The following is a 12,860-nucleotide window of genomic DNA, read 5'->3' as shown; positions in this document are numbered from 1 at the left end:
TCTCAAAAACCGTTCACTTTAAGAAAAATGTTTTTTAGAAAACTTTATATCATTTTAAAAGACCTTTCCATTGATACCCCACACGGGTATGTACATCGAAAAAAAAAATTTCATCCCTCAGTTACATGTATGGGGGGCCCCACCCCCAATTCTTTTTTTTACTATTTAGTGTCATATTTTTGTAGCGGTTCATACAACACATATTCCCATCAAATTTCATCACTGTAGTACTTATAGTTTCCGAGTAAATCGGCTGTGACAGACGGACAGACGGACAGACGGACAGACGGACATGACGAAACTATAAGGGTTCCGTTTTTGCCATTTTGGCTACGGAACCCTAAAAATTGGTAACATAAATTTACTGACGTATAATATAATGCTTTAATAACCGGGACGTCTGTTAAATTTAAGTATCATCATTGGTAAACGTTCTTCATTAGATAATAACAGAAACCCAATGCAGTATAATATATAATATTATGTCGGCAGACGCATCTATGTTGATGTATGAAACGAGGGGAAGCGTTGTATGGACTCCGCGCTTCAAAACGTACTTAAGTGTTGCTTTTCAAGTGTCTCAACCAGTTGCTAGCAGCTACTGTATATATTAACAAATTCAGTGTTGAGGTTAGCAAACAGCTACACGACTATAAACATGAACATATGCACATGTACTCTGTAATTTTTACGCATAAAAATTAACTAACAACTTTTTCATAGTAGTAAATTATGACGGATTTGTTGCCTTCAATTTATTTTGGAACCTGTCCTACTTATGTACTATTTTACACAATTTTATTTATTACAAATTCGTTGGAGAAAATCGACCAATATATAAGTTAAACGATAGCATAAACAACAAAATTTAATTAAGTATCTTGCTAACAAGAGCCTTGTTGTATTTTAGTCCTACCAAGAGCCATGCTAGCACTAGAAAACATATCACCTATTTTACATACATATGTTGATGTACAGGGCATATGTTTCATACATTTTTTAATTACAACTTCGCCCTTGTAAAGAATCGAAATACCATTGTCGGTAAATACAATAAATCGCGCACTATGCGAACCCCATTTAATAGAACGATGTATAATAGAGCGTTTGATTTGTTGAAGGGCGAAACAATTGAACTTCTTATTACATATACCATAATGATAAATGAGAGCTTTTTCTATTGCGTACGACGTGGCGGTACTTCAAACGCAAACTTAGTATATGGGATGGAAAATTAGAAATATAGTATAAATGCTAAATCACGCATACATACACATCCTACTAATATAATTGCAAAAGTTGGTGAGGATGGATGTATGCACATGCATTTATCAAAATGTAACAGTCTGTTACTTTTCACGAAACTTTACACTAATAAAGGTTATAAATCAGAATAGGACAGGAGCATTGAAATACTTTATTTTGCCCGCGCATTAGATTCAGCACGGGTAGTTGCTAATATACAAATTAATATAGTTGTGACTTCTCGTTACTTCATCGTCACACAATAAGATAATATTTGACGAAATCATTAGTTAATTCAGGCACCTTATAGTTCAGAGCAAGCTATAATATTATTCGTTCTTCGTAAAAGAACGTAATATATGATTGATAACCAATATTGATTGCCTTCAAAACAATATTAAGATGATATTAAAATTGAAATGGTTATCAATATTTTAGTTTTATAGAGTTGGTTAAGAGTCGCTCCGAAAATTTATTGTCGTTTGCTAGCTAGGTCTCATAAAATGTATCTTAGCTTACTGTGAGTTAATGCCGTTTGCAGGATTCCACAAAATTAGCACCTCATATTATTACTAGAATGTGCAAATGAGGTTGCTGATTAGAGGAAGGTCAGAAGAGACATGATTCAAAAGTGGTGTAAGGATTTACATAGACACTAAAGAAATATTATCAATCCATATTTGAGGATTTTTACGATATGTGGGTCTCATTTTATATATAAAATGTACTAAGTATACAAATAATCCATAACTGCGGATTTACCTGCCACTCAAATTCTGCCATAAACATAATACTATTTAATATTTACACGACGATCATTCAATTAGTAAGTAGCAACTAATAAAACGTCTTCATACGTTTAACTGTTATTTTATTGTTTCATTCACGCACGCAATAATAGCTTTTTTACATGACAAATAGAAAGGAAAGTATCGTTTCGGCGGTGTATTTCATAGCATTGTAGATTCTAAATGTGTAAGTAGACAGCGTGACTTGATTACTAAGGTATTAAATGCTACATTGCGTAATTCAGTGTACAGTGTTCGTAATACGTAATTAATTATGCGAATATTTGACTACAAATTTGGAAGATAATATATAATTTTCACAAAATACACTGCATGTGTTAATACACTCGAAGGTTTTATAATTACACTGGTTACAATAGTAAAACCGGTTGAAACTAGTACCTGGTCTAAAAATAAGCTAATCAAATCGTGCTGTACTACATAAAAGGGAAAGATGTTCCCAGTCATCCCTAAGGAGGCTGGCGCCAGTGTTACCACAACTACTTTTCCTGTTACGGTAAACGAGTCACCCAGGACTGAATCATTTCGCTACTAAGTATTTTGTTTATAAGTGGTACCTAGATGAACAGGGTCAAATAACAAGGAAAAGTAAAAATTAAATTGTAGTAAAACTACGCAAAATTCCATGAATGATTTCTCGATAGCTTTAGTTATAAATAAAAATAAACATCCCATCAAACATCATAATCAAAAAAATAAGACGACAAAATAAAATGCAGGCAATTTCTGAAAATTAATTAGCCTACTAATTGATCAGTCTATTGAGCTACAATTTCCTTCATTAAATCCTATGTGACAGGTAGTGAAATCACAAGCAAATCACCGGAATCTGAGAAGCTGTTAGAGATCTAAGTGATAAATACTCCAAACGAAACATCCAGTTTTTTACGCGTTCGAGTAAGCTCTGCGTATGCGCCGGAACGTGGCGAGTTCCTCTACCTTTAATGGCATGTGACTGTATTTTTACTAAGTAGATAGGCGGCCACAAACGAAATCAGGCTGTAATACAACGCGTAAATTAAACATAATTATGTTTTGCAAAACTGCAACCGTAGTTCTTTAGTTAATTAGTATATGCAACAACAATGGCATTCCTATTGCGTTCAAAGGTCCGTTTTCCAATAACGATCTATTTCCTTTTGGGGTATTCAAATGTAAAAACTTCTGAATTGGTCAGTGTGGAAAAACACATGAAAACAAACATTGAACATCAAATAAAATATCGCATTGGAGAAGAATAATTCAAATTTAACAATGACTCTCGAAATGCGTGAATAAATATTGGAACAGCGAGGATCGCGTGTACCGATACATTTTCAGTGAAAACCGAGTAGCGCATCTGCTATGTGGACTTAGAAATTGGGTCGCATACCATTGTGTAATGTCCCGTGGGCAATGACAACACAGCTATTGTTTGCATTATAATATAACTTATTATATGTTTGTGTTATGGATGTGATGTTTGCTGAATATTTTGTAACATATTACCGTTGAAATTACAATAATGCATAGTAGGTTGGAAGCGACTTTCTCATATCACTTCCTAAATATATAACTCAGTCTTTATATTACAATGTATATTGAATTCAATTTAAAGACCCATCCATTCCCATTTCACATTATCTGAATACTTAACATTATTTAATGGATTTTTTTTAAATAATTGCATGTTTTTTACTTTTGTTTTCAATCTTATGCACTATATATTATTGCTGGATTTGGTTACATAGATTTGGTATTCAGGCCTTTTCAAACAGGTCTTGGAATATTTTTATATCCCAACGATTAGATTAAATGTCCAATATATAAGTAAACTCAAGACTGCATGACATAGCCTTTAAAGACAAACTGCATAATTTTATACTTCTAAAAAAGTGGTTGTCCAACTGCTTGAACTTATTTTTTATCAAATAAGAAAATAATAAAATATACAATTTTCCGAATTAACGAAATAACTTTTGAATTTAAAATGAGTTAAATTTAATATATTTTATATAATTAGTAAAAACGTGATATATTTAATGTGAATATTAAGTTTATTTGTGCAACTACAGATAAATTTAAGAACTTGACACTCTCACGTGTCTGTCAATACGTAATTTGATAAGTATTCTGAGATTTGCATACGTTGCTTCAATAGAGCGAAACTATAATGGGAACAGCTGACATTTACGTAACATAATATAACTGCTCTAAAAGGGAAGCATTTAAAACTTTTGCATTACCAAACGTAATCTATATATATACTAGCGACCCGCCCAGGCTTCGCACGGGTGCAATGCTGATACTAAATACACTACAGAAATACTGTGAACGTTGTTTATAGAAACATAGCGGCCCGGCCGGCCGGTACCGCCGCAAACGCTACGTCCCGCAATTTTTAAATCTGTAATATCTTCGAAAATATTCACTTAAATTAGACGGTGTAAAGGGCCATATAGATCTATATTAAATGAACAATGTATTCAAGGTATTTAATTGGTTAAGGATTAATGCTGTATTGGTGAAAATCGCTTCGAAAATTAGCTATTATTTGTCGTAAAAAGTAAATGACAAAAAAATGTTATTGTGGGTTATCCATAAGAGATAGACATATACCATCGCGGACTTTTCTGTAGACCTTTTCAATGTGTATAATACTTAGTACATTATTTTGATAAAACTCGTAGGGTTCAGCCTGCGTTTGCAATGTAAGCGGAAAAAATGTAATTTTTTACGACATCACATTAGAAACCTTAAAAATAACAGTACTTCTCCACTATTTAATGGATGTTATTATACATATAAACCTTCCTCTTGAATCACTCTATCTATTAAAAAACCGCATCAAAATCCGTTGCGTAGTTTCAAAGATTTAAGCGTACAAAGGGACATAGGGACATAGGGACAGAGAAAGCGACTTTGTTTTATACTATGTAGTGATATAAAAATGAAACCCGTTTCGCGTTGTCGCGGCATCACGTGTGAATAATTCGATTCGATTTCGATAATTTTTTTTCTATACAAATATTATAAAGAGGAAAGGTTTGATTTTTTGTTTGTTTGTTTGTATGAATTGAATAGGCTCCGAAACTACTAGGCGGATTTGAAAAATTCTTTCACTGTTGGAAAGCTACATCATTTCTGAGTGACATAGGCTAGGTTTTATCCCGGAAATCCCACGGGAACGGGAACTATGCGGGTTTTTTTTGAAAACGCGGGCGAAGCCGCAGGCGGAATGCTAGTTTATTATATTCCTTGAAGTACGAGGATGGTTCTTATGTAGAGAAAACGTAAATATATACCACGGGCGAAACCGGGGCGGACCGCTAGTAGGAATATAATTCTAAATATTTTGAAATAACGATACGTGGCTATTATTGTTAGTGTCTAAACAATATACTTAGATTAATATTATAGATATTTAAATATTCTTAATATCAGTAATACTGTAGAATTTAAACCAGTAAAGATGTTTAGTTTGACGTAGCGTGTTGTACACATGCAATACATATGTATAAAAATAAAATGTCCCCTTTCATTTATTCATAAACTAGTCGAACACGCCTTTCTCCTCCCAAAAAAATTTAAAAAACTATGTACATATATTACCTATATCAAGTGAATCTGTTTGTACTTGTGAAAGAACGTTCAAATGCAGTAATAGTTTTTTATTTAATACCTACATTATTTTATGCACATAAAAATAAATTACCAAATTAGAGTGAAGAGTGTGTTGGCTCAAAATAGCGGAAAAAAGTATTACTTCTGGTTAGTAAAAAAAGGATTTCCATTAGAATAACTAACAGCTACTGAAAAAGCATAAAACACAGTCTAACAAAAAATACCCTAGAGACTCACGGCGCGATTTGAGCAAAAAACATTCAAAATACGTCTGCTTAGACGCAGCAGCTAGTATTAGTATCAAATATAATAGGTAGATACCTGAGGTCCTGCAGCAGCGCCTCCCCCTGCGCGATGGTGGCTGCGCACGCGTCGAGGCTCGCGGCGCGGTGCTGCGCGCACTGCTCGAGCGCACGCCGCGCCGCCTCGGGGCTGTCGTCCGCGGGGCACACGCCGCCGCCGCCGCGCAGCGTCTCCAGCCATTGTAGTAACTGGTTAACGTATACATTGTTAGTGACATTATACAAATAGAGAACGGCAAAAAACTCATCTTTTCTAAAAAAAAAAGACGGTTTGCACTCTGGGAATGCCGGCAGAAGTGAAAACTTGATTATTAACGTTGAGCATGTTTGATATCCATCCGTCTTGCGCTTTTTCGATCAGGGTCACGTGTCCTGACGCGAGTTTAAGATTTTATACCCAACGCCGCTAAACAAGTTTTCACTTCAAAAAAGGTCTGTATTGAGAAGGAAGCCTCCAAGATTGAATAATGAGACGAAATAAAAATAAATCTCATCAATCATCATATCTCGAACAGTCCGTACCTCCTTCTCATGCGTATACAACAGCACGGCGAGGTCCAATCTCCGGCGGCGTCTATCAACCCGCGCCGCGAACGCAGCCACGTGCGCTTCGAGTTCCCGAGCCACGCCCAACACTTCCTCGGGATCGCATTCACCAGAGCGCGCCAGTTCCTCCGCCGCTGATAGCAGCTTCTCGGCGTTTGTGTACGTGTTCTGTCGATTATATTTTAGTGTAAGATATATCTATGTAATTGAACATGTTATATTATGTGCATTACAATATAGGACATAATGTACATATTGAAAGGAAAACAATACGAAGTAGTATAGCATTGTGAGAAAATAATTAATTTTGTCATAGGATGTTTATCTTTTTCTCATACTTAATAAAGTATAACATCATTATAAGTGGTTATGATATTAAACTTACTTGCGCAACGTTTTCGAAATGTTCATGAGATTTCTGATACACTCTCGCTTTATGTAGATTTCTTCCGATGCCCGTGTTTTTCTGCAGGAACACTTCACCGTGGTTGGTGAGCCAGTCAAGGACCTGATTGATAATGCACAATTACTATTAATGAGCTTCTCTTATACATAATTCATAACTTTACTGATTAATGCTATATACTTATTTTCATATTAACTTGTCTATAAATATCGCAGAGACAAAATGTACTAAATACATGCAAATATTAAAAACTCAAATGATAATTAAACTCACTTGTCTACAATCCTCCTTGTACAGCAAAAGAGCCAGTCGCTGGTGCAGCTTCAGCCTCGCCTGGTGGTACCTGGCCTCGAGCGCTCTATGGTGGCCCAGTATCTGATGAATCACGGCGAGCACGTGGTTGGCGCCCGAACTGTAGTCAGCGGCCGGATCGCCTCCGCTGCTGACCGCTGAACTTACTGAACCATCCTTCTGCTGAAAGTAATGGAATATGTAGATAAACTGTTCAATTCACTGAAGAAATTTTAAATGTCTTCTTTATATATTGCAAAATGATTGGAAAGATCTTATTGTTAGATAATTAAATAGTCCATTTTTGACGTGACAACGTCTTATAATTCGATTGAGCCGGCTGCACGCTCGAAAAAACATGACTCATGCGGCGTTACCTCGCTCTGAGGCGTTCCATGTAAGGCTTGAAGTACAAGCGAGAGCGCGGAACGAGCGACAAAGAAGCACAATCGGCCTTAAGACGTCGTCACGTTCAACTATCGTCAGTAAACCGACTTTACAGACAACCAATTTTTTGTTTGTTTTCTTTTAAATAATGTCAGTACATTACCATATCAGCAGGATCTGTCTGATGGCAAACTTGAACTAAATGGTCAAGTTGGTACAACAGTTTTTTGCTGGTTGAGTGAACCTAAAACAAAAAACAACAAGCTTAAAACATACATCATCGAATAATTTAATATTATGTTATTAACATATAGAAATGATTTTCCCTCTTTTGAAACATTTTTCATTGCTGCTCCGCTCCTATTGGTTGTGCAGGTGGTAAAGTGATGATATTACGTAATATATTGGTTATACTTTCCACTGTAAGAGTACAAAGAACATTGCATACATCGATATAAATAATTGGACACATACCTCAGTGTACGCCTGGCACATGTGTTCGTACAGCTGTCTATGCCGTTGTGCGTGCTGCTCCAACGCACGCGGGTCACTGCACGGAGCACCTCCCTGTCCCGTGGCTAGTTGCAACGCAACTGCACACTGTGCGCCCCAACCGCCAACAGCTGATGCGTAGGCCTCCGCCTTGTGATGGAACACCACCGATAGGGAGAGCACCGCTGAACGCTCTTCTAGACCTGGTGATATGAACAGTTTTGGTTATTGAAACTAACTAGATTTCCGCCCGCGGCTTCGCCTGCGTTTTCAAAGGAAAACCCGCATAGTTCCCTTTCCCGTGGGATTTCCGGGATAAAACCTATCCTATGTGTTATTCTGATGTATAAGCTATATTGAGGTAAAGTTTCATTCAAATCCATTCAGTAGTTTTTACGTGAAAGTTTTTAGTAGTAGGATTTGTATGAATTGATATTCTAGTGGGGGATTTTTCTGGTTTGTTTTAGCAAGTATCAGCAAGCGGTAGCGAAACGAATTTGTGTTATAATGAGGTTTCAGTGGACTGTAGAGGATCTCATGTTAGATCTTGTAATTTTTCTTGTTTAAAATAGTATTTATATTGAATGTTGTTTTTTTAAAGATAGTATGATGATTTACTACTCTTTGTTGTTGCATATTTCTTGCGTAATACTTATGTATTCTGTTATAGATATAAATAGTCCCGAAATTGTAGCATTGTCACAGATCAAGGATGCACGTAATATGTTTGAATGTAATCTATCCGTTTATTGTATTTTACTATTCTCTGTTTTTTTCCTGTGTGGCAAGACATTAAAATAAATGTATTTTCTTTCTTTCTTTCTTTCTTCTAAAGTGGACCATAATGGAGAATTTATTATGATCCACTTTGAAAAGAGTTGGTTAGATACAAAACATATTACAAGCATACAAGTGAAAATAAAAATAGGCTATTAGTGCATAAATAGCGGCGTTAAAGAAGCTTGTGTAAATGCAAATAATCCTAGTTAATGCGAAGTATATATGGCTTGAATAACTGTTAAGTAGTAAGTTAGTTGGTAAATACTATTATGTCATAGAAAATCATGTATGAAATCAAATCATTTTAAAGGATTACATAATCTTGTTAAGATATACATGTTTTCATTTTGGCTAAAATATAAGCAAGTATATTTTTAACCTTTTCAATAAGCAAAGACGAATGACTATACGTTGTCATAGATAAATAATTGATGTGGAAATACTTCTTAATTTTGCCTGCTTTTTGGTATCACAAGATCAAAGGCAATATAAGAATGCATGGTTGCTTTAGATTCTGTCAATCATTCTATTTCCGATATAGTTAACTATACAATTTGCCATTTATTTCTGTACGCCGTGTCCATTGCCCGAACAGAATGCTCAATGCCGTTAACATTAGAGATCTAATAGTCGCTTAGTTACGTAGAAAAGGTCATTTTTATTGAATAGTTACCAACCTGCAGACAGTTGTTTGTAAGCCCGTTCGAGTCTATGAGCCAGCGAGGTAATCTGAGTCTCTGCATAGTGTCGTTTGTCTGCAAGTCTCCGTGCAGCCGCCGTCACACGAGCCACACTCGGCCGACCACCGCCCGTGCAAGCTGCAGCGAACCTGACAAAAAATACACAATCTTACTTAATAAATTAACCCATTGAGCCCCAAGCGGCCCTATCGGTCCCAGACACAATAGATTTTCTATTGTGTCTGTGGTTCCGGGGCCGGAGTTATTAAATGTACAAAATAAAAGCAACAAGTAATTCGTCTTTATTTTTGTTACTCAGAAATAAAAAGAGCGCGTATGCCGAGGACATGTATCAGAAATGAAACTTCTTTGGCAAGATTCAGTGATACCAAAATATTCGTATACTCCGTGACGTGACGGTAGTGCCATGACGCCACCTTGAATTATAATTTTACTCTCAACGCGTTTAAAAGAGTTTCACTTCAAAAATTATGTTTTAATATATTACAGATCAATCTATAAAGAATATAATTTAAAATTCAACTTCGCAATTGTTCTTCATCAAGATGTTATCAGGTAACCATTGTCCTCGCCGTCGTATGAATGTGTGTAATCCAATGATTTGATAAATAATGTTTCATATCGAAACAATTATAATGTGAACACCAATGCCAATTCTAAAAAAGAATCGGACATTCGTGTCAGCTGGATGCTTGAATTAAATTATCTATTCAAAATTTATATATTACAAAGATTATAAATACAATCATCATTACAATCATCATTAGCTATCAATATGCAGAACATATTTAAAAGAGGAAAGATCTCTATACATGGAAGACGAATACTGATTCTGATAATGAGTTGTATTCGTATCCTCACGCATCAATCTTTTGCAATTATAATTGTATAACTTGTAAAGACTTATTTAGTCTTAGAAATATACGAGACTTATTAAGTCTCACGGTAATTCTACGAACGTGGAATGTTGCGTGTTTCTGTCAGTTGGAATTCACTGATTACAGTCGGGCACTTCATAACCATAAGACATCCACCTACTGTACATTTTGTCCTTGGTTATGTAAAAGGTCTTGCATAAATTAATGTCAAGTAGCACACATTTCACCGTTTCACGATCACCGTTGAGGAAACTCGATAGTACTAACGGATATGTATTTTAGTTAAATCAATAGACTCAATATTTATTGAAGTGTGAACAATGTAATGAATGCGTTGAAATACTTTTTATGTATTATATAATAACATTGTTAACAAAATAATTTACATTAATGCTCTCTTTATGCTAAAGAATTAAATATTCAATCGTATGTTCGAAAAAGACATTACTTTTGAAAATGAAGTTTTACGAGTGTAACTGTATGATCTGCAATAGTAAAAGTAGGCTTATAAATCACGATAACAATCAATACGCCTATACTAAAATCCATATAGGAACCGGATGTTCTATAATTTCAGCATACAACATCTTCACAGGATACATTATCAATGGAAGTTAATTGAGCGTAACGTCATGATTTCACCGCAAACTATCCACTTCCCACCATCGTTATCGTTATCTACTGAATAGACTTATCATTGGATAATGTTAAGATCCGAATTCACTCACCTAGCGTGTTCTTCCTGGAGGCGTTTCGCTGCAGCACACGATCGACCGATTTCAACGTATGTCGACAAGAAAGCTGTGCGGTGGTTGACAATCCATTCGAGCATCTAAATTAACAAAGAAAACTTATGTTATTTTACTGAAACACTTAAGTGATAATCACAAATAGTTTAGGTTAATTTGGTCTAGTCAAATGCATAAGTAAGTTATGGGGAAGAATTATATCACAAGACAGAAAATGTAAATGAATAAAGTGAAAGATTTGACAAAGAACACATTGCATTAAGTAGCAGACCTTCTCACAGTCCTGTTCAAAGAGGCGCAGCTGGAAGCACTGGTCAAGCTGCATCTTCTTGTGCTGCCACAGCTTGTGCGCGTGCGCGTGCGCCGAGCGCACCGCCGACAGCTGCGCGCGCACCGCGCTCGGCGAGCCGCAGTGGAACGCCGACTCGCCGCCGCTGCCGCTCGCCTCCGAGCACGCGGCCTCGGCTGCCTCCAGCCGTTGCAGGACTCGCTCGCCTGCATTTAACATTATCGACTATCTTTCAACCGAATTTCAATTCCACTGCAACCACACGAGCTCCTTATCCGGATTCACGCTGTAATTCACCACGCTAGCCGAGTGCGAATTGGCGGATGTTACATTTATAATATCATTAAAACAAATTCACTGACACAAAAAAATTAATTAACATAAGACGCAATCATAAAGACTCACTTAACATCTCACTGGTTCAATGTTTACATATAACACTACTTTTATATTTCATAATGATGTTAAAAATTAAACTGTTCTGAGTGAAAAAGCAAGTAATAGTAATTTTAACAACCGCGATTCTGGGGCAAACTTCGTGCTTTCATAATTTAAAAACCAGTTGCAATTTGCCACTCGTTAGTGGTGCGCGAACACAAGTACACATTAAAACTTTTTTTATATATTATTATGTAAAGCAATTAAAAACATATGGTCAAATTAATGTAGGAACAATTTTAAACACTAAAACTATTGCAGTAAAACACTTTGAAATATAAGAAAGAGCAATGGCCGGAAGGTTTGTGAATTAACATTGGAAAAAAAGAATAATTCACCATTAGATAATAACAAATTCGTCCATGTAAAATAGAGGCACAATTCGTCATTGATATTTAATTGATGAAATTAACACAAAAACAAACAAGCATACCGTGCCCAATGTTGGATAGTAAGCAATCAAAGCACATGTTAGCATGCCGACATACTTTATCGTATTATGAAACAATCGTGAGCAATATTCACTGAAATATAGCAGACGGCTACTGAACGCAACGACGCGAAAATTTATTTAAGCTACAATAGAGTGCATTGCAACTATACAAGGCTTATAATCGTTTCCAATTATTTCAATCAAACATGATGCATGTACCGTGTCTTTATTGTTCATAAATTATTAAGTCTTTCAATTTTATAACTGGAGTGTACTTTTTCATTTAGTTGCGCATACAGTTTTATAAATTGTTATCGCATTAATTTCAAGAATAAATAAATAAATGCATATATCTCATTAAATTTAAGCCAATCCTCAAACTAAGTACAATAAAAACTTTTAGTATTTAAGTAAAAAATATATCATTAAATATCTCCGAAATTTATATTCGTTCTATAATACAGATAATACAACAGAATTTGGCATCTGTCAATAACAAGTTGGTGCAAAA

At 35.6% G+C, this 12,860-nt stretch overlaps 1 protein-coding gene across 13 annotated transcripts in view; it reads right to left on the bottom strand.

The window, feature by feature from the left end:
• trio (trio Rho guanine nucleotide exchange factor) overlaps positions 1 to 12,860 on the bottom strand; it is a 110,216-nt gene that overhangs the window by 94,685 nt on the left and 2,671 nt on the right. For 9 of the 13 annotated variants that reach the window (XR_016456910.1, XM_090103495.1, XM_090103498.1 and 6 more), the window contains exons 6-14: positions 11,461 to 11,684; positions 11,169 to 11,272; positions 9,539 to 9,690; positions 8,064 to 8,284; positions 7,753 to 7,833; positions 7,185 to 7,385; positions 6,891 to 7,013; positions 6,482 to 6,673; positions 5,979 to 6,148 (exon numbers count right to left, since the gene is read on the bottom strand). Coding sequence is in view for 12 of the 13 variants with exons in the window: in XM_090103495.1 (XP_089959621.1) it covers positions 5,979 to 6,148; positions 6,482 to 6,673; positions 6,891 to 7,013; positions 7,185 to 7,385; positions 7,753 to 7,833; positions 8,064 to 8,284; positions 9,539 to 9,690; positions 11,169 to 11,272; positions 11,461 to 11,684 (1,468 nt within the window). In the remaining variant the exon portion in view is untranslated. Of the gene's footprint in view, positions 1 to 5,978; positions 6,149 to 6,481; positions 6,674 to 6,890; positions 7,014 to 7,184; positions 7,386 to 7,752; positions 7,834 to 8,063; positions 8,285 to 9,538; positions 9,691 to 11,168; positions 11,273 to 11,460; positions 11,685 to 11,883; positions 11,906 to 12,349; positions 12,484 to 12,860 lie in introns of those variants that run through there. The other 4 variants (XM_090103496.1, XM_090103508.1, XM_090103527.1 and 1 more) reach the window with 3 other exon arrangements.

The sequence above is a fragment of the Colias eurytheme genome, chromosome 1, assembly GCF_061535395.1.
Source record: "Colias eurytheme isolate Ceu_HAF_F1 chromosome 1, ilColEury1 Martin Lab GWU primary, whole genome shotgun sequence".
Classification (NCBI taxonomy): domain Eukaryota; kingdom Metazoa; phylum Arthropoda; class Insecta; order Lepidoptera; family Pieridae; genus Colias; species Colias eurytheme.
Note: the sequence above shows the minus strand (reverse complement) of the source record. Positions and strands in the feature narration are given on the sequence as shown.